Source organism: Sminthopsis crassicaudata, chromosome 3, assembly GCF_048593235.1.
Source record: "Sminthopsis crassicaudata isolate SCR6 chromosome 3, ASM4859323v1, whole genome shotgun sequence".
NCBI classification, from domain to species: domain Eukaryota; kingdom Metazoa; phylum Chordata; class Mammalia; order Dasyuromorphia; family Dasyuridae; genus Sminthopsis; species Sminthopsis crassicaudata.
Window position 1 is genome coordinate 207,381,664 of NC_133619.1, and position 23,304 is coordinate 207,404,967.

Here is a 23,304-nt window from a genome sequence, read left to right on the forward strand (position 1 = left end):
ACAAAGAGATATAAAAACAGTGAGTGAAGAAAATACACCATTGAAAATTAGACTCGAACAAGTAGAAATGAATGATTCAAGGAGAAACCAAGAGGTAGTCAAGCAAAACCAGAGAAATGAAACAATTTAAAAGAATGTCAAGTACCTTATTAGAAAGACAACAGACATGGAAAACAGATCCAGGAGAGACAATTTGAGAATAATCAGACTCCCTGAAAAATGTGAGGAAAAAAAGAGCTTGGACACCATTTTCGAAGAAATTATCAAAGAGAACTGCCCAGACATTCTGGAAACAGAGGGTAAAATAGACATTGAAAAAATTCATCGATCACCTACTGAAAGGGACCCTAAAATCAAAACGCCAAGAAATATAGTGGCCAAGTTCAAGAACCATCAGACAAAGGAAAAGATATTGGAAGCTGCTAGAAAAAAGCAATTCAGATATGGAGGATCCACAATAAGAATAACCCAGGATCTAGCAGCGTCCACATTAAAAGAACGAAGGGCCTGGAACATGATATTCCAAAAGGCCAAGGAACTTGGTATGTAGCCAAGAATAACTTACCCAGCAAAAATGGGCATCATTTTCCGGGGGAGAAGATGGACATTTAACGAAATAAATGAATTCCATCTATTTTTGATGAAAAAAAACAGACCTACATAAAAGGTTTGATCTTCAAATACAGAACTCAAGAGATTTCTAAAAAGGTAAAAAGAAATCTTGAGAACTATACTTCTGCCAAAAAAATATGTAAAGAACATATGTACAATTTGTCTTAGAAACTAGAGGTGGAAAGGAAATTATATCATAAAAAAGTGTAAAGTGGTGGTACTACATCTCATGAAGAGGCAAAGGTAACCTATTATATCTGAGAGAAAGAAAGGAGGGAAATGAACATAGTGTGTATCAATAGACATATTCGATTTATGGTAAAACTTCTTCCACTTCACTGAAAAGTGAAAGGGAAGGAGTAAGCTAAGGGGAAGGGAATACAGTAATTTCGAGGAAAAGGGGTAAAATAAGGGGAGGAACTTTAAAGTGGGGGAGGGATCCTAAAAAGGGAGGGCTGTGAAAAGCAAGTGGTGTTCACAATTTTAATATTGGGTAGGGGGGTAAGAGGGAAGGAAAGGGGAAAAGCATAAGCAGGGGTTAATAGGATGGCAAGCAATATAGAATTAGTCCTTCTAACCACCAATGTGAATGGGGCAAACTGCCTCATAAAGAGGAAGCAGTTAGCAGACTGGATTAAAAGTCAGAATCCTACTATATGTTGTTTACAGGAAACACACCTGAAACAGGGTGAGACATTCAAACTAAAAGTAAAAGGGTGGAGCAGAATCTATTATGCTTCAGGCAAAAACAAAAAAGCTGGATTAGCCATCCTCATCTCAGATCAAGCAAAAACAAAAATTGATCTAATTAAAAGAGATAAGGGCAGCATCAATAATGAAGCAGTATGAATATTAAACATATATGCACCAAGTGGTGCAGCATCTAAATTCTTAAAAGAGAAATTAAGAGAGCTGCAAGAGGAAATAGATAGCAAAACTATAATAGCGGGAAATCTCAACCTTGCACTCTCAGAATTAGATAAATCAAGCCACAAAATAAATAAGAAAGAAGTCAAAGAGGTAAATAGAATACTAGAAAAGTTTGATATGATAGATCTTTGGCGAAAGCTAAATGGAGACAGAAAGGAGTATACTTTCTTCTCAGAAGTTCATGGAACCTATATAAAAATTGATCATATGCTAGGGCATAAAAACCTGAAAATCAAATGCAGTAAGGCAGAAATAGTAAATGCATCCTTTTCAGACCACAATGCAATCAAAATTACATTTAATAAAAAGCCAGGGGAAAATAGACCAAAAAATAATTGGAAACTAAATAATCTTATACTAAAGAATGATTGGGTAAAACAGCAAATCATAGACATAATTAATAACTTCACCCAAGAAAATGACAATAATGAGACATCATACCAAAATGTGTGGGATACAGCCAAAGCAGTAATAAGGGGACGTTTTATATCTCTACAGGCCTACTTGCATAAAATAGAGAAAGAGAGGGGCAACAAATTGGGCTTACAACTAAAATTGCTAGAAAAGGAACAAATTAAAAACCCCCAGAAAAACACAAAACTTGAAATTCAAAAAATAAAAGGTGAGATTAATAAAATTGAAAGTAAAAAAACTATTGAATTAATTAATAAAACTAAGAGTTAGTTCTATGAAAAAACCAACAAAATAGACAAATCCTTAGTAAACCTGATTAAAAAAAGGAAAGAGAAAAAGCAAATTGTTAGTCTTGAAAATGAAAAGGGTGAACTCATCACTAAGGAAGAGGAAATCAGAATAATAGTTAGGAGCTACTTTGCCCAACTTTATGCCTATAAATTCGATAACTTAAATGAAATGGAAGAATACCTTCAAAAATATAGCTTGCCCAGATTAACAAAGGAAGAAATAAGTAGTCTAAATAGTACCATCTCAGAAAAGAAATAGACTAAGCTATTAACCAACTTCCTAAGAAAAAGTCCCCAAGACCAGATGGATTTACATGTGAATTCTACCAAACATTTAAAGAACAATTAACTCCAATGCTATGTAAACTATTTGAAAAAATAGGGATTGAAGGAGTCCTACCAAATTCCTTCTATGACATAGACATGGTACTGATACCTAAACCAGGTAGATCGAAAACTGAGAAAAAAAACTATAGACCAATTTCCTTAATGAATATTGATGCTAAAATTTTAAATAAGATGTTAGCAAATAGACTTCAGAAAATCATCCCCAGGATAATAAACTATGACCAAGTGGGATTTATACCAAGAATGCAGGGCTGGTTTAATATTAGGAAAACTATTAGCATAATTGACCATATTAATAATCAAATTAATAAAAACCATATGATCATCTCAATAGATGCAGAAAAAGCATTTGATAAAATCCAACATCCATTCCTACTAAAAACGCTTGAGAGTATAGGAATAAATGGACTATTCCTTAAAATAATAACGAGCATATATTTAAAACCTTCAGTAAACATCATATGTAATGGCGATAAACTAGAATCTTTCCCTGTAAGATCAGGAGTGAAACAAGGTTGCCCACTATCACCATTACTTTTCAATATAGTACTAGAACCTCTAGCCTTGGCAATAAGAGCCGAGAAAGAGATTCAAGGAATTAGAGTAGGAAATGAGGAAAGCAAACTATCACTCTTTGCAGATGACATGATGGTATACTTAGAGAACCCCAAAGACTCTGCTAAAAAGCTATTAGAAATAATTCAGAATCTTAGCAAAGTTGCAGGATACAAAACAAATCCACATAAATCCTCAGCATTTTTATACATTACCAACACAATCCAACAGCAAGAGATACAAAGAGAAATTCCATTCAAAATAATGGTCGATAGTATAAAATATTTGGGAATATATCTACCAAAGGAAAGTCAGGAATTATATGAGCAAAATTATGAAACACTTGCCACGAAAATAAAGTCATATTTAAATAATTGGAAAGACATCCAGTGCTCTTGTATAGGCTGAGCGAATATAATTAAGATGACAATACTCCCTAAACTAATTTATTTATTTAGTGCTATACCAATCAGACTTACAAGAAGCTATTTTAATGACCTAGAAAAAAATAACAACAGAATTCATATGGAGCAACAAAAGGTCTAGAATTTCAAGGGAAGTAATGAAAAAAAAAAAAATTAAGTGAAGGTGGTCTAGCTGTACCTGATCTAGAACTATATTATAAAGCAACAGTCACCAAAACCATTTGGTATTGGCTAAGAAATAGACTAGTTGATCAGTGGCATAGGTTAGGTTCACAGGGCAAAATAGTGAATAAAAATAGCAATCTAGTGTTTGACAAACCCAAAGATCCCAAATTTTGGGATAAGAATTCATTATTTGACAAAAACTGCTGGGAAAACTGGAAATTAGTATGGCAGAAACTAGGCATGGACCCACATTTTAACACCACATCCTAAGATTAGATCAAAATGGGTCCAAGATTTAGGCATAAAAAACGAAATCATAAATAAATTGGAGGAACATGGGATGGTTTACCTCTCAGACTTGTGGAGGAGGAAGGAGTTTGTGTCCAAGAGAGAACTAGAGACCATTATTGATCAAAAAGTAGAAAATTTTGATTACACCAAATTAAAAAGTTTCTGCACAAAGAAAACTAATGCAAACAAGTTTAGAAGGGAAGTAACAAATTGGGAAAACATTTTTACACTGAAAGGTTCTGATAAAGGCCTCATCTCCAAAATATACAGAGAAATGATTTAATTTATAAGAAACCAAGCCATTCTTCAATTGATAAATGGTCAAAGGATATGAACAGACAATTTTCAGATGATGAAATTAAAACTATTTCCACTCATATGAAAGAATGTTCCAAATCACTATTGATCAGAGAAATGCAAATTAAGACAACTCTGAGATATCATTACACACCTGTCAGATTGGCTAAGATGTCAGGAACAAATAACGATGATTGTTGGAGGCGATGTGGGAAAACTGGGACACTCATGCATTGTTGGTGGAGTTGTGAAAGAATCCAACCATTCTGGAGAGCAATCTGGAATTATGCCCAAAATGTTATCAAAATGTGCATACCCTTTGACCCAGCCGTGCTACTACTGGGCTTATATCCCAAGGAAATACAAAGAAGGGAAAGGGACTTGTATGTGCCAAAATGTTTGTGGCAGTCCTTTTCATAGTGGCTAGAAGCTGGAAGATGAATGGATGTCCATCAATTGGAGAATGGTTGGGTAAATTATGGTATATGATTGTTATGGAATATTATTTTTCTGTAAGAAATGACCAACAGGAAAAATACAGAGAGGCTTGGAGAGACTTACATCAACTGATGCTGAGTGAAACGAGCAGAACCAGAAGATCATTATACACTTCAACAATGATACTGTATGAGGATGTATTCTGATGGAAGTGGATATCTTCAACATAGAGAAGAGCTAATCCAATTCCAATTGATCAATGATGGACAGAATCAGCTACATCCAGAAAAGGAACACTGGGAAATGAGTGTAAACTGTTATTTTTACCTTCTGAATCCAATTCTTCCTGTGCAACAAGAAATTCGGTTCTACACACATATATTGTATCTAGAATATATTGTAATATATTTAACATGTATAAGACTGCCTGCCATCTGGGGGAGGGGGTTGGGGGAGAAAGGGAAAAATCTGAACAGAAATACGTGCAAGGGATAATGTTGTAAAAAATTACCCATGCATATGTACTGTCAAAAAAAAAAGTTATAATTATAAAATAAAATAAAAATTAAATAAACAAACAAACAAAAAAAGAATTTATGGCACTATTCCCTTTAAATATTCCAAAAGATAAGACTATCTGGGATACCTCCTTGACATCTTTACTTCTATTATTCAGACATCCTGACTCTGGCTCCCTAGTTTTCCTCTCCTGTCAGAATCAGTTTGATAGTCTCTTCCCATTCTGTCTCTTTGTTCTGTGTCTGCCCCTGCCTTGGTCTACACCTGTAGCTAAGCTAAAGCATGTGGGTATATATGTCATTGAGAACTCACATCCACCACTTGGATACTTTGAGACAAGAGTCCTGTACAATCAATTACACCCTCCATTAATAAAATATTAACTCTCTAATCATTACCTTGCTCTGGTTCTCCTGCATTACAATACATGCTTATAAATTCATATGACAAGGCAACCCACTTTTTCTTTACTAAGGAAGATGCCAAAGAGTTTTAATCAGCATTGAGATACATTCCTGAAATATTTATTGTGGGAAGAAGATATTTTATTTATCATAAATGCGTGAAAAAATTATGAGTGAAAAAATAGAAATTTCTAACTTCAGTTATGAAAACAGTGCTATTCATAGAACTTTTGACAATCAATTCAAAAATGTTTGTTAAGTACTATGAATAAATAGGTCCTGGGGTTACGAAGATTAAAAATGATATGGAATGTGGAGAGGATAGGACAAGATCTGGAAATTGCTAATAAGTATAGTATATGGAAAGCTACAAAATCTCCCTTTCGACTGACACTGTCCCAGAGCAGGGAGCTTTGTCCTCCTGTTTCCTTCCAAGTTATTTCTGAAAGCAGCTTCAGGATAATTTGAATAATCCAGTCCAACTGTTCTGAATGAATGCTTCAGGGTAGGAAATGAAAAGATAATTGGAGAGAGTGGAGCCCAAAGTGAGAAGTTGCTATCATGAGTGGGAGATGAACCACTTGAATGATAGGAGAGAGAGAAGCTAATAACATTGACATTCAATCCCATATGGTATTGGAGATAAGATATGTGTTTAAATGGTGCAAGAATGGAACATTCCCTCAAAGCCCTTAGAAATCTTTAGTATGAAAAGTGCAGTTTTGGGTGTTAAAATAAGATTTTTATGGGAATGGAAATGCTTTGGCCCTGAGGTATGTGTTTGAGCTGCAAACACAGATGGATAAGACAAATTCTCTCAAGAACTCATACAGGAGCCATAAATCAGCCTTTCATATATTTTAAGATTGTTATCATGTGTTAAATCTTTTTTTAATCTAAGCTAAACATAAGTATTTCATTACAACTAATTTTCATATTCCATAAATGCTTTTGCCCTTAATATAACTTTACTCCAGCTTAACTGCATCTTTTAGTGTGATTCCAAATGGGAAACAGTTCCAAATACATTGTGGGACATTGTATTTCTGTCAACCTCTCTTTGTCGAGTGCTCCTAATAGCTCCTCTCTCATACTTTATTTTGGAGACTCATCAAATTTAATTCTGTTGATGGCTGCATCCAACTGTCATCTGTGTTGATATTACTGGAAAGTAAATTGCCAAGATAAATGAACTTATTTATAAGTATTTTCTATTTACTGTGACCAAAAATTACATGTATGGATGGTTGAGTGTGGGCTTATTTTCTTAGTGTTGATTATCCAGCCAAAATTGGTAGAGGTAGTAGAGAATTGATCTTTACTCTGTTGCATCTCAGTTTTAGAGGCAGTAGTTCTATCCTTTATGTGACTTCATTGTTGCATTCTAGTGAAACTTGGTCAGTCTATTAGCACCATGACAGAAGAAAATCTTCCACTTGAATTGTCTCAGGAAGATCCTGAAGATTGCCTAGTAGGATAAAGTACTGAATGCTAAGGTTTCCTCTTGAGCTGAATTGTCAAGTATTCAAACCCTTCTGTAGAGGGTACAATTCCAATGGGCTGGTAATTGAGCTCAAATGTCAAATGCACAGTACCAAAGACTATTTTAAGGGAAACTTTAAAAAACCAAGTACTTATACAATGGTTAGAAGAAGCAGTACAAAGACATTCTCAAGGTCTCTTTGAAGAACTTTAGTATGGATTGTAAGACAATGGTTTAGGACTATCCAACATGGTGTGTCTGCCTCAAAGAAGGTGCTGAACTTTATGAGCAAAGCAGAATTTCAGTAACACAAAGGAAATGTGACCTGTACAAATTCAGAGACATTTCTATCTACTTGTGGTTGACTTATGGTAGAGCTTCCCAAACTCAAAAATGGACTGATCAAATGCAGAAGAACATACTATATCCTGACACCAATATTGTGATATTGATAGTCTTCTTTGAAAATGAAAGACAAACAACACCTATAATTATATTAAGATAACTTAAAATCTCTAATTCTTCTGCATGTTAATTCACATCGATTTATAGTCTACAAAACTTTCAAATATTTTTATATGAACTATTTTTAAAAATGTTTTCCCAACTTGTACTTTTCCAAATGATTCTATGAATCCAAATGTAAGACTTTACATTTATCTTTATAAATTTTATCCAGTTAAAATTATTAGCCCACAGTTTTAACCTATTGAACTCATTTTGTTTTCTAGCTCTAATATCCATTGTATTAACTATATCTACTGAAAATCAATCAATCAGTTTTCTCATCTGTAAGATGAACTGGAGAATAAAATTGCAAATCTCTCGAATATCTTTGCCAAAAAAACTCTCAAATAGGGTCATGAAGGTTAGACATGACCGAAATGATGGAACAATAACATTGCTTTGGCAAATTTAATCATCGTGGACTTTAATCACCATTATCCTAATCCAAGGTGATGTTAAAAGTTAGAAAATAGAACTGGGTTATCTATAGACAGTACCATGGGGCATTCTATTACAAATATTCTTTCTCATTACTTTCCTCTTTATCCTTTCTCCACAATTGATATAGATTCATTAAATACACTTTTTGGATCCTATTAGACAAGCATTTCTAAAAAAATTACTTAATTGTATATTACAAAAAATTTACTAGCTCATTTGGATTTAAAAATTGCGGTTAAAAAGGCTATATCTGGGGCAGCTAGGTGATGCAGTGGATAGAATACCAGCTCTGAAGTCAGTAGGATCTGAGTTCACATTTGGTCTCAGACACTTAAACACTTCTTAGCTATGTGATCCTTAATACCAATTGCCTCAGCAAAAACAAAACAAAAACTACATCTAATAGAGTTAAGCAATTGGATATCCACACATCTATGAAACTTTGATAAACCTGCGATCATATTAATGCTAATCAATTCTCCAATAGTGCAAGTGGCTGTAATCACCCTTTTACCAAATGATTGGTGTGTTTCTTTTTAAAAATATTTTGAGAACTGATCCCTTAATGCTATCAAATGGTTTTGCCTCTACCCTAAATTCTATTCTATATAAAGTTGGCATATCAGCTGCTTTTCTTAGTTGTTGTTTTCTGGAGTACCATTTCTATCTGGAGCATGTCAGGGACAGTGGTGTTGGAATCCAAATATATTAATAATAAAATTTATATAGCAATTACTATTGTCATCCAATATGTGAAACACTTTATAATTATTATCTCATTTGATCATTGCAACAAACTTAGGAGGTAGATGCTATTACTATTTCCTTATATGGTGAGGAAACCATATATATAAAGATTAAGTGACTTGCCAAGGATCACAGAGATAGAGGTGAGGCTGGATTGCTTTTTCTGACTCAAGACCTGGAGATCTTATTCTTATTCTTTATACTAAAGGTTGGGACGAAAACTGTAATTATTTTTATGTTGAGATTTGGAGACTGTTAAGTATCTTAATAACCTAAGGAAAAATGCTATAGGAGAGGAAAATTGAGGTAGAGGAAATGTCTGATACTTGGAAAGAATAAAGAAATTCTCACCACTTGGGCAACTAGGTGGTGCAATAAATAGAATACTGGACTTAGAATTAGGATGATCCGAGTGTGAATCTTATCTCAGATATTTTCTGGGTATGTGACTTTGGATAAACCACCTCTTAGTCTTCTCATTTATATTGTTGTGAGGATCAAATGAAATAATAAATTATTTAATTTATTATAATTAATTATAATTTATTAAATAATTAAATAATAAATAGCCATGTAAAATGCTAGTTATTATTGTTATTGTTTACTATCATACCTCTGTCCTTTATCACATGGAATGATATTTGAGATTAAATCTATAGTTCACCTCAATGCTATCAAATTGAGATTTGGAAGCTACTAAGGGTCAAAATGAAAATTTAGCCACCATTGTTCCTGTGGGAAAATATATTTCAAATTCCAACCTATTTATAAATAGAGGATTTCCCAATTAGGTAAAATTTAACTGTAAAACTTGCCATTCTCCAATGGTTTGGTACTACATAAATATGGTATAGAAAATGTTTAATTAAAATTATGATTATTTTGTTTTTTGAGAAAAACAGCTAAAATTATTTCATTTTTGGATTCTCAATATAGCTGGAACACATAGAAGTCATTTAGCAATTTTTTTGAATGAATGAATACACAAAGTTATTCATTGGGTGACATAAGAACATATGTTGATAGAAAAATATCCCTTCATTGATTGTTTTTTTTACTGTCAAATCTAAAATAAATGGAATATAGATTGAGGTCATCCTCAATCCAAATATGAACACATGTATGCACAATTTACAAGAAAAATAGTGTCTAAAAAATATAGTGCTCATTAGTAAAATATAACTAACATAAAGCAAAATGTCATCTTTACTAGATTTATAATGCATAGATATAAATATTTAAAAGATTTCTTTAATTTTTTAAGTTAATTCGTGCTTTGCATTTGGATTTGTTCAAGGAAACTCTTCAGATGACTCATATTGCCTTTAAAACAGCATTAGGTATTTAGATATTATGTAAAACCACAGTTTCTGAGGTATATATAACAATATTTTTTTAAATGAAAATTAAAACAATTTTTAGTAAGTAGAAAGAAAAGATCAAGGGGGTAAAAGAGCCACAGTGTAGTATAATGTTTTGGTTAGCTTTCTGGAGGTGCTTCAAATGGGCCTTGGTTTCAGCAGAATAATCACTGCAAGGAATAAAGTCTAATAATAAAAATAATAATAAAATAATAAAGTCTAAGACTTTATTATTTCCTTCACAGTCTGTCTCCTTCACCTGAGGCTGGGCTAGTTTTCTGGGGGACCTTCAGACGGGCTAGTTTTCTGGGGGACCTTCAGACGGGCCTTGGTCTCATGGAGAAGTGAAGGAAGGCAGGCCAGCCACTACAAAGGTCATTATTTGTTGTAACATTAAATCAATCATGCTGAATTAGAGAATTATTAATTACCATGCTAAACTAGATAACCATTGTCTTATCACTTCCACTGAGTTAACACCTTGTTGTAAGAATCCTTGTCTTAAGTATCTTTCTCCATTGTTCTGGCCCATTACAATGTATTATATTTAAAAAAAGATTAAATCAATATAGTGATATACTTTTAAGAGTATACATTCATGAAATTTAACTATTTTTATTCATGTTGCCTTTCATGAAAGTGAATCTAATTATAAGCCAACTTCTAAAAACATTAAAAACATTACTTTATATCCAAGTGAGCTTTTTTTAGTTTTTTTTTTTTTGAGAAGGAAATGGCAAACCATTCCAACATCTTTACTATGAAAACCCTATGGGAAGTCTACAGGATCACAAAAGGTAGGACACTGAGCAACGGCAACCATCATAATCTTTTTGGGAGGTTATTTTTTTTGAGATAACTTGCTGAAATTAATGTAGATCTGTGTTGGTAAAAGGAATTTCTTTTGTGACTGAAATCATACCTTCTCCCTATCTCTAGCTCTTACTGAAAATAAATGCATCTAAGATAGTTTTAAAAATAATCCTATGTTGACATACCTGTTAGCTACTTAATGTGAACTCAGTTCTTAATTATTTGTACAAATGGAAAATTAGTTTTGGTAATCAAATAGTACAAAATTCTCTTTTTTTGGCTTTGAAATACATTTGGAACATGTATTTCAAATTGAGTACATTGAATAATCTATGAATTGACTTTAAAGCAAAGTAATATTGCCCATTGCAAATTGTCCTAAGAATATTGTGCTATAGCACTGAATATTATGGAAATATATCTAACATGATTGCACACATGTGGCCTATATCAGATTGCTTGCTATTTGGAGAGGGGAGAGGTAAAAGAGGAAGAAAAAAAAATTGGAATTGACAACTATCTTTATTAAACTATTTGGAATTGAAAACTATCTTTACATATAATTGGAAAAATACTATTAATTGGCAAAAGAATCTGATTACTTCTGATTACTCAAACTTGATTGCTTTGTATTTCAGTCAGGATATGTGTTGGTATAAGAAATTAAGAAGAATAAATTAAGAAAATCAATATTATATAAGAAAAACTTAATTTTAAGCATTTGGAAGCCTTTGGAATGTGTAGTCTTTAGAACATTTTACTGTGAATATATATATGTATGTATTTTTTTTTTTTGCAATTATTTTCTTTGTGTTTTCTGCTAAGTTTTCTCTTTGTAGGGTTTAGGTCAAAGTTTCACAACTTGTGATGCAGTTGATATCTGTTTATATGTATAAACTCAAGAGCAGGGAATTCTTCCTTGGGCTCTTACAAAGCCATAGCTGAAGTAGTTCCATTCTCTTTTGGTAACTCATATTTCTATTGAGAGGTAATTAAGGAAGTTTAGAAGACACTTCTAAAGTTGAAAGCTAAAAAAGAACATTCAATTTATCATAGAAAAAATTTCAACTTAAATTGGCATTATAATTGCTGTTACAAATAGTGTGAGACACACTAATTTTTTTAAAACTGGTGATTTAAATTGTTGATTTAAAATTGGTGGCAGATGATTTACTTATGGAAGAGAAACTCTCATCAGGAACTTGCAGAAGATGAAAGCCAAAGCCTTTTCTTATTCCAGAGATGTTCTTTGGATTAGAAAAGGTGAGGGAATCTGTATACAACTATAAAAAATCCCCAGCCTATTGCTTGATTTGCTGATTCATAATGCTTTTTGGTTAGATAGATCTTGTGAATATTTGATTGAGTATCACCAAAGATCTTCAAAAACAGGGGATTTATGAAAGCTATAGAAACACCCACATATTCCAGCTAACAGACTGATGAACTTGTAAAAGTTCATTACTACTATTCTTTTAAGATAAATGAATAAATTGAAAGGAATTTTCAAATGTATGATAGAACAACAGGGAGATCTTTTTCCATCTTAAATAAGTACAGGGATACCCTGAAAGAACTAGATGTCTCAAACTTTTGCAATAGTTTCCTTGTTAGTGAATTTACTTTAGTCAAAATGAAAGTATTTTTATAATAATAATAAATGTTAGAAAAAGCGATATTTTATCCATAGCAGAAAATCCAAGACTATCTTTATAGAAGGTACTGGATGGGTGAAACTTAAACACTAATGTCCTGTTCTCCCAAGTAGAATCTGTCTTCTGGAACCTTGTTTCAGAAAGGACCCAAGCCATTCTTGATTTCACTCATAAACTGAATCTCTAGACTTCTTTTCTTTTTCCTCCTTGTCAACCATCTTTTTTCCTCATGGAAGAATTATTCCCCTTTTTCCATTTAAAAAATTATCTTACCTTCATTTCTTGGGAGCATGGAGTGTCTTACTTGTATTTGTATTTCCATTGCTTAGTACAGTTCCTGGTATATAGTAAGGACCATAATAAATGCCCCTGGTATAAAGTAAGGATCCTAATAAATGCCCCCACCCTCTGTTTCTCTTTCTCTATCTCTCCCTCACTTTTCTCTCTCTGCAGTGCCTGGTGTATAATAAACACTTAATAGATGTTTGTTGATGGATTGAAGAGGTTCTTTCTTGTAATTAGATAGGAATTGTTATTTAATTCTTAAAGAACTGTTTGGAAAATATTTGAAACCCATGACCCAGAACCAAAGCTCTGAGTTTATATCAAGTTCAGTGTTAGTAGAGTTTCTCACACACATCTCTCTTGATCTTGTTCTCAGGATCTTCCTTAGCTCATTTTCTATATTTCTGCTATAAAAAGTAAAAAGCTTTCAGCTTCCACATAAGCATTCAGGTTAACATAATTGTTCTATATAGGCCAGTCTTAATTTTACCTGATTGAAAACATAAAGGATTATAGGACTCACACACATAAAGGATCAAAGTCCTTACTCACTCTTGGCTTTTCCATGAACTTTCTTTTTTTTTTTTCATAGATGACTGATACAGACACAGCATACTTACTACCTTAACAATAGTTAACATATAGTTAACAATAGCTACATAACATAGCTCTTTAAATCTTCTTGTGCAGCATTTTACTTACATTTTCTCATTTGATCCCCTACAAAAACTCTATCAAGTAGTTACTATTGTTTTTATCATTTTACATTTTCTCTTATAATATCATCCATTGGTAGTTTGATTAGTATAATGCTGGACCAATCACCAATCATTTTGACTTTTGTTTTGCCACAGGATTCTGATTTTGCACAGCTTTGTCTCATTTAAATAAAATTCATATAAAGGACAAGACATTATTCTTGTGACATCATCAATCTTCATCAAGAACAATGTATGAACAACCACCACCACTACCATCATTTTACAGATGAGAAAACAGATTGAGATAAAGTAAGTGATTTTCCCAAAATCTCACAGAATTATAAATGTCTAAATAAAGGCTTAAACTCAAGCCTTCCTGACTTGAAGTTCAGTACTACCAGGTGTCAAATATACAGCTTGTTGGTTCTACCCCACCTACAATACTCCCAAGTATAGATAGGAACCAGATCAAAATTTAATTGGGAAAAATTTAATAAAATAAAAATGCAGTAAAACATAGTTAATGTAATTATATGGTTTTCTATGTTTTAAGGGATGCTTTTTTAATGGTCTCTATTTCTACTTGAGTTTTATATGGTCTCTATTTCTACTTGAGTTTGATACTACTACTCTATACCCACTAGATGCCTCTAGGTTGAGACCTTTTTGAAAGGGAGATTACTCAGCATTGCCTAAGAGTCAAGCTATCCATCACTATGGTGAAACTGCCTTATTTACCACCATGGTCAAATCAATTTTTATTCCTTAGCTTCTTTATTTCACAAATGAGGAAACTAAGGAATATATATAAATTCATGGGCTTCATATTCCCTAGTGTTTTATTTAGACTTTTAGTAGTACCCTGAAGATGGGACTCTCCTACTGATAATTGACTGGTAATTCACCTGAACAATACACATAATTGCTAGTATCAGTGATGGGTGAGATTTAGGTTTTCTCTTTTCCATTATGACTCACTGGGGACCAAGAACAATTATACTTGATCCATAAATTACTCTACTGCACAGTCACATTAATTATATGTTTCTCTATCTAGGGCCAGATATCATTTCCCGAGGAAATATAGGTTCCTGGATATACATACTTTCCTGTATATGTCATAGGCCTGTCACCTTTCTTTACAAGGAGAGCTTCTCTCTGAATATGAAAGCCTCAAATTAGCTATCCCAGTCATCATGGTTTCTGCTTCTCTCTTCATTTTCTTATTTATAACCCTCAATTAAATGGGCAAGTCTAAACTCAGGTATATAACTAAAGAGTTAAGGGAAATAAGAGTTAATATTTTAGCGAGAAACATTGTCAAGACCAAACATATCTCCATATTGGTAAGCTTGTTAAAAGTCACTAAACTTGACAAGGAAATCTCTCTAGAAAGTCCTATCACATTTTACACATAAAGTCCAGAAATTTATTTGCTATATATGGGAGTGCTATTTTTTCCTGTCAGGTAGAGAGGTATATTGAGCAAGCATTATTGAGAGAAAGTTTACAAAACATTTTGAGTTTCATGATAGAACTGACTATATGAAATACAATTCTAGTTGGGGAAAAAAAGAGTGTTTTACAATATATACACAATTATTTTTCACTTCATAAAATCATAAAATTATACAATTGGGTTTGGAAGGGACTATAAAAATCATCTCAATTAAATCCCCTTATTGTACAGATGAAGAAGTTGAGGCTGTTTGAGCAAAGTCACACTTATAGATAGTGACAAGCACTTTATATAGAAAAGACAGGTAACTATTCATAGAATCATATTTATCATAAGAAGTGATCTCAGAAATTATTTAATCTGATCCTTTTTTTAATAGATGAAGAAATTGAGGCATAGAGAAGTGAAACGGCTTGTTTAAGGTAACAGCCAATAAATGAAAGAGCTTGGATAAATTCAGTTCTTCTAATGTCCAAATCCAGAATTCTTTCCATAAGCTTAAAATAAATAGTGTTAAAGATTTATCAATATAGATTGCCTAGTTCTCTACTCATTTACTGAGACATGTAAATTAAATAAGTATTATTTCAAAAGCATTTATAAATATCTCATTTTTAAACCCAGAATATTTTATGTAATTTGTGATTTTATAGAAAGATAGCTGAAGCAAATGTTTATCTTCTTGTTTGTTTCTTACTATTCTTTGCTGTTATTTCCAGTTAACAGTTTTTAATTTTGTCTCTGTTATGCCATTTGTCCTAGACTGCTTCTAGTTATAGTTGATAGAAAAACTTACCCAAAGCATCATTTTAGAATGAATTATTCAGCTACATATCTGAACACAAACTACTGTTTTGAAGTAAACATAATAGAAAGAGAAAGCATTATAATCACTTCAAATACTACGGAGAGGACTTTAAAAAATTAAGATCACTAACCCTTTCTGTAGTAGAAATGAAAAAGCATGTAAAATACTATATCCTAAAAATGAATTGGGAGAAGAGAAAAGAGAGAGAGAGACAGAGAGAGAAGAGAGAGAGAGAGAGAGAGAGAGAGAGAGAGAGAGAGAGAGAGAGAGAGACAGAAACAGAGAGAAACAGAGACAGAAAGAAATAATGAAAAAATTTATTTCATAAAACCCAGGAATTTCATTTTGCCTAAAAGAGGACACTTGGTGTATTGTGAATGGTGTTGCTCTATAATAACCATACAATTTTGCTGATTTCAGCCTATAGCATTAAATCTGGATATTGATACCAGTTACACTGCAAATATATCATTGCTGCTTATATAGATGGCAGTATAGAAGAGAAAGAAAGTATGATATCCAGGGGAGAAAAATAAATGGAAATGAGAATCAGGAGAAAAAGATAAGATGAGCACTCAACTCTTCTAGACTGTGTGTTATATAAATAAAAGGCCAAGGAAAACAAGATTGTTGAAGACTTTTCATCCAAATGCAAAGAAGGAGAAAAATAATATTTGAAGTTTCAAATCAAAAAAAGAAAGCTTGACTTTTTAATAAGAAAGTGAAATATTTTAAGGTCCCTAAATAAAGTGATTCTTAAGCTGGGGTCCCTGGAGCCCTGAGGTATCTGTGTATAGATTTCAGGATGGAAGGGAACTTGGAAGGGAAAAACATTTTTTTTTTCTTAATCTCTATTGAAACAGCTTTCCCTTCAATCACGATTTTGAAAAGTCACATCTGAGAAGGGGGGGGGGGCGGAATCTATGAAACTTCATCAGAAAGCTCAAAGTGTCCATGACACACAAATGATTGAATGATTGAATGCTTGCTATGAAATCATTGAAAACTCTTATAAAATTTACAGTTTCCTATTATTTACCTTAGAATATGTCTGTCACAAAAGACAAAACAAATATATCTCCCCCCCCCCACACACCTTCTTTTCCCTGTCTCATACTTAAATTTGACTTCTCTGGGACATTTATGACAATAGATTTTCCCTCCTTAATAAATGGTAGGCTCATTAGTACTTAAGGGTGATGATGTTTCAAAATTTAGATTCCTTTTGTCTCAGATCTTTTGTCCTATAGCACTAAATAACTTGATAAGTTTCTTGATCAACTCTATTTTCAAGTGTAAGCATGCTTTTATATATTTGAAGACCAAGCTTTTTTAAGTGTGATCTTTTAATTTATGCATTTTCCAAAAATGACTCTTTACTTATATATTCCCAGTACTTCCTTTTTCTCTTTCTTGTTAATCACACAAAGACCTTGTGGGGAAACAAAGGTGAAAATGACCATTTGTAATTTAAGTTATAACTACAAGCCATAATTGATTATACGTCAATTACCAGGCAAGTGCTATTTTTCCCCAAGCAAAATCTGATAGAAAAGTATTTTAAAAGTGATTAAGCCAAGTGAATAGTATATATAAGCAATAGAAGTGGGGTTTCAATTCATTTCTTCCTTCAGTTTTTGAAATAAATAAATAAATATATATATATATATATATACACACACACATATATATATATATATATATATATATATATATATATATATATATATATATATATATATATATAAATATGGTAACTATACTTATAAGAGAAATCAATTATATTATCAAATTCAACTCTTTCACCTTCCTCATCCTTTATACTTATGCTCTAATATATCCCCGTACGTAAGAAATTCACTGTAAGGAAAATGCTGCTATTCTTCACTAAAAATTCCATAATATAATTTTATGTAAAAATTAATTTGACTTAAATCCCTAACTCAGAACAGCTTCTTTAAATATCAGCAGAAAAATGACACCGTCACCCCGTAGAAAGGAATCCAGGGATCCATTTTCCATATATTCAACCACAATCATTACTGGCCTGCCTGCAATGACAACAAATGAATATATTAGGATGATGATGATGATGATGATGATAAGGCTGATGATGATAGATGACATTTGTAGAGAATCTTAAATGGTGCAAGACCTTTTACATTCATTATATTACAATCAATTTTTACAATAACTTTGTTGGGAAAGTCCTACAGATACTGTTGTTTCTACTTTCCAGATGGATAAACTGAGGGTCTGAAAGTTTAAATGATTTATCTCAGTTTCCCCCAACTGTAAAATTGGGATAATAATAGCATATAATGGTTATTATGAGCAATAATAGTTGTTATTAGGATTGAATGAAGGTATTTATAAAATACTTGGCATGATACCTAGCAGGCACTATCCAAATGTTATTGTTATTGTTATAATTGTTACTAGTATAATTCCTAGTAAGTAGGAAATATAGATTAAAACAAAAATGTTCAAAGTCAAAATCCATTGCTCTCTGTATTGCATATGCTGCTTTTCATTTATGAAGTTTTATTATACCCATCCAGCTGTTCTTCATAGATTATTTATAAATTGTTAATTGGAACATCATTTGCAAATTTATTTTGATAATAAAAACAATAGCTTGATTTAATTTAATTTTTCAAAATTTTAGGATGTAATCAGAGTTAAATGACAGCTACTATGTAAATGTCTGAGGTAAAATTACTATTATTAGCTCCTTTTTACCAATGAAGAAACTGAAATTAAGTGACTTGTCAGAATTTGCACTTGTGTTCCTTACCAAAAGTTCTGTATTCTATCCACTGTGTCACTTATATATCTCTAGTATCATAGAGAACAAATCTCTCCAGTTTAAACAAACAAATAAAAAACAAAAACCTTTTAAACAAATCATTAAGCATGACTAATAAAAGGAAAATTTGATTTGAATTATTCACTAAGTAAATATGTGAACCAAATCTAGGGTGCTTTTCTTTTTTTTAAGAAATACTCCCACAAATTGTGAACTAATCCAATCATTCTGGAAAGCAATATGGAACTATGCCCAAAGAAAGACGTAAAATCATGCATTTCTTTTGATCTAGCAATAACAATTGTAGATCCCAAAAATATTTTAAAAAGAAAAAATGACCTATTTGTACAAAAATATTTATAGCAAAAAATTTCTGTGGTGGCAAAGAACTGGAAATTGAGGGAATGCACAAGTAGTGGTATATGATTATAATGGAATACTATTGTGCTATAAGAAAAAAATGAGCAGAATGATTTTAGAAAAACCTGGACTTGCAAGAATTGTTATAAAGTCAAGTGATTAGAACAGGAGAACATTGTACACACCAACAGCAATATTGTATTTTGAATAACTGTGCTATTAATAATAGATTTGCCAATAAATAATTATTTAGCTAATTAGTTATATCATTAATGTAATGTAATAAGACAACCCCAAAGTAATCATGATGAAAAATGCTATGTACAGTTTTTTCTTTTGTTTTGTTTTTTGTTTTTTGTTTTTTTGCTGAGGCAACTGGGGTTGAGCGATTTGCCCAGGGTCACATAATTAGGAAGTGTTAAGCATCTGAGGTCACATCTGAACTCAGGTTCTCCTGACTTCAGGGCTGATGCATCACCTAACTGCCCCATGCTATCTACTTCTAGGGAAAGATATGTCATTTGAATACAGACTAAAGCTTTTTTCCTTCCTCCTTCTCCCTCCCTCCCTCCTTTCTTCTCTTTCTTCCCTCTTTCCCACTCTCTCTTTCTTCCCTCCCTCCCTCCTTTCCTCTTTTTCCTCCATCCCTCCTTCTCTTCCCTCCCTCTCTCCAATTGATGGGCATCCACGTAGTTTCCGGTTTCTGGCCACTATAAAGAGGGCTTCCACAAACCTTCTTGCACATACAGGTGCCTTTCCCTTCTTTAAGATCTCTTTGGGATATAAGCCCAGTAGTGCAGTCGCCAGGAAAAAGGGGTTTGGTTTGAAGAACCCCATGGATGCTAAATTGTCATTTGACTTGACCTTTATAAAACCAATGGTAGTACTTACTTGATAACTAATTCTATTCAAGTCAGCAAACTTTTGTTAAGTGTCTATTATACGCCAAGTAACATATTAAACACTGGGGATACAAAGAAAAGGAAAAAAAAAAAAAACAGTTTCTGTCCTTCCCCCAAAAAAGAAGTTTAGTTTGATTGGAGAGGAGCAGAAAAGTTACACATATAGCAATAGAGCTGATGTAAGATGAAGCATAGTCTGGTTTTAGACCCACTGAATACATCTCAATTCCAGGATAGGGATTTCAAAGTTGGGTGAATTGAAAGAGTTTCAGGGTGGAGCCAAGATGGCAGAATAAAGTCAGGAAGCTGCTAGAGCTCTCCTAGTTTCCCTGGAAAACCACATGAAACCAAGCCACTGAACATGATGAGAACTAGATAAGGGGTACCTAAATGAAATTAAGTTTAATTGAGGTCTAGTGGCAGATTTGGAGTACAGGGAGTCAAATAGAGCTCTCCTGAAACCCTTTTGGATTTGGCACAAGGATACAGAGTTAAATGAGGTCTAGTAGCAGCACAAGAGTCCTCTGTAAAGGAATTTACAGACCCGAAAACCTAGATTGATAAAAGAGGTTTATTATGGGGTTTGGAAGTAAGGTTAAAAGGTAGGAAGACACCAGAGCCAGGGTTGATTCTGATGGGCAGAAATCCTTGACATGAGTGGCGTCCTTACACCATATTTAGGATCTCTGCAAAGAGTGGACTCCAGTTTGGCCCTTTTTATAATAGGGGGGCTTTGGACAATCTGAAGGGGCCCATAGGAAGAGTCCCAGGTTGGCTTCCTGCTTGAGTTTCAGCTAGGGTTAGAAGGGGTGATGATCTCCTCTTAACTTCTTTGAGCTGACAAGGGTCATAGAGATTTGAGGGTTCATGCCAGTAGGTGTGGTGTGAGGGATGGCAACAGGGAATCTAAGGGGTGTCCTGGTCAGTTTCCCCAGTTAGTTGTGTCATGTTTTCCAGGCTAAAGGGCAGCTGAGAATCCAAAGTTTGAAGCCTAGAGAAAGCAGATCTTGGGAGCAGATTAAAAGTGGGGTGTCATCCAGGGTGGAGATGGTGACATTCGGGAATGGAGAAATGCATCAGGTCCCCTCTGTGGGCTGCTTGTAGAATGCTGATGGCCCATCTAACTATTAAAGGGGAGTAGGAGAAAATGCTGAGAACAAAAGATTATAGTCCATAGTCCAGGAAACCTAATTTCTCCCAGGGTCGGGATTAAAGGGTGTGGACTCAGAAGTCCTAGGCAGCAGGCCTTGGAAAAATAAGCAAAGATCCTGAAATTTCTCTCCTAGTTTCCCCAATCTTTATGGGGAGGGGTGGAAGGAGTCAGAGGAGGTACACAGTATCAGTGCAGTGCACTCATTTTACCAGCCCCTGAGGTGTTTGGACTGTCCTGGGATAAAAGGGAAACAGGGCCAGGCCCCAAATCCCTACCAGGGAGCAGGATGCCAGGGGTTCAGTTCAGCCCCTGTGGTGTTTGCTGTGATGGTGAGAAGGCAGTCCTCTTGCTTGAATTCAGGACAGAGACTGGGGCCTTCCTCCAAAAGTTTCCTACAGGCTTAAGTCTGGGAGAGATTTGTATTAAAAGAAAAGCACAACTGAATAGAAGAAGCACTGAGTCCTCTCTGCTTTGAAAGAGGCTAGCCTTGATAGGTGTGTTTTGCTAGCCCCCTTTTGTGTCTGAGGGCAGAAGTGTTAAAAATGAAAAGGAAGCTCCTTTCAAGGTGGGTGGAGGGAGATCAACTAATCTATTCAGTATTCAAATTGTGAGGTGGAGACATTATTCAAGGCAAGTGCATCTCTGCATTAAGAGATAGTAACAGACTCCAAGCACCCCAATTCTATAGCCCCCTTCTCCCCACTCCATTTCCCAAGAGGCGGGGGGGGGGAGGGAAGGCAGCAAACCTCCACTCCAGGCTAACTAGGTGCTAGAAGAGAGCAGTGGGTGAGTTGAAGACAAAATATCCTACCCCACCCAACCTTTAGTAGGTTGGGTGTGGGGGTGTTGGAGCTTTTAGAAAAGTCAGACCCTAATTGGAGATATGTGACTCCTGAAAAAAAGTTGGGGTGGGGTGGGTGAGTAGAGAGAGAGATTGGAATTCTACTCAGAGTTCAGGTGTTGAGATTGAGCTATTTTTCTCAAGCCCAGTGTTTGTCTCTGCATTAAGAGACAGATTAAAGGAGAATCTATTCATATTCTATAGCCTCTGGACTCCTTGAATTGCAATGCCAGAGAAACTGAGGCAAGATAGAGATCAATTTAGGGAAACTGAGGCAGTAAAAGAGAACTGTGGCAAAATAGAGCAGGGAGAATTTGTCAGGGACCAAGTATAAAACAGAGAACAAGTCTAGAGAGAGAGACCACAGGAATCCCCACAAGGGAATTCTGCAAGCTAGAGAAAAGGCAACAGGAAAGGCTTTTTTTTTTTTTTTTTTTTTTCCCCCCCCCATAAAAGGTACCAAATTGAAAGTAGTTAAGGCGTTTTGAAAATAGGTTCCATCTTTCCCAACTCATTCACTGCTGCTATTCAGGGAATAAGAGAGAAGACAGAAGCCATGTTTACTCTGTTAACAATTAATTTAATTTGCCTTGATTCGGAATTTTATTCCCCAGTCATCTTCTTTCTTGAAGCTGCAACCTAGCCAGGGTTAAAGCTTAGAAAAGAAATCTTGAATTGTTGGCAGGGATATAGAATGCCAATCCAGAAAAAGAGGAGATTTTGCTAAGAGCAAAAGGTCCTGGGACTGAGAAAATTCAGGAGTTAGGGGTTCCCACTTGTAAGGTTAGGTAGGAAAGTGAGACAGAGAGATGTCACTGGGTTCCAGGAGACAGCTAAAGAAAAGTTTCAGTAAGTGCCCTGAGGCTAGGGAAAAAAGTGGAGTAATTTGAAATTCCCTGTCTTTGTAGACAGCCTAGTGAGCATGGAAAAGCATAATTTTGAGGCTGCCACAGTTAAAAGCTGTGACGGAAGACTCTGTTCTAATGCAGGATTACCAAATCAGGGAAACTGAGTCCCATTTTAAAATGTATGGGACAAACATGTTTGTGGCAGCCCTTTTTGTAGTGGCTAGAAACTGGAAAATGAATGCATGCCCATCAATTGGAGAATGGTTGGGTAAATTATGGTATATGAATGTTATGGAATATTATTGTTCTGTAAGAAATGATGAGCAGGATGAATACAGAGAGGTTTGGAGAGACTTACATGAACTGATGCTGAGTGAAATGAGTAGAACCAGGAGATCACTATACACTTCAACAACAATACTGTATGAGGATGTATTCTGATG

The 23,304-nt window shown here is 34.1% G+C and overlaps 1 protein-coding gene across 1 annotated transcript in view; it reads right to left on the bottom strand.

The window, feature by feature from the left end:
- The window catches only part of EPHA6 (EPH receptor A6), a 1,095,310-nt gene that overhangs the window by 204,978 nt on the left and 867,028 nt on the right, over positions 1-23,304 (bottom strand). The window contains exon 13 of the mRNA XM_074299847.1: positions 17,929-17,999. Coding sequence (XP_074155948.1) covers positions 17,929-17,999 — 71 coding nt within the window. The remainder of the gene's footprint in view (positions 1-17,928; positions 18,000-23,304) is intronic.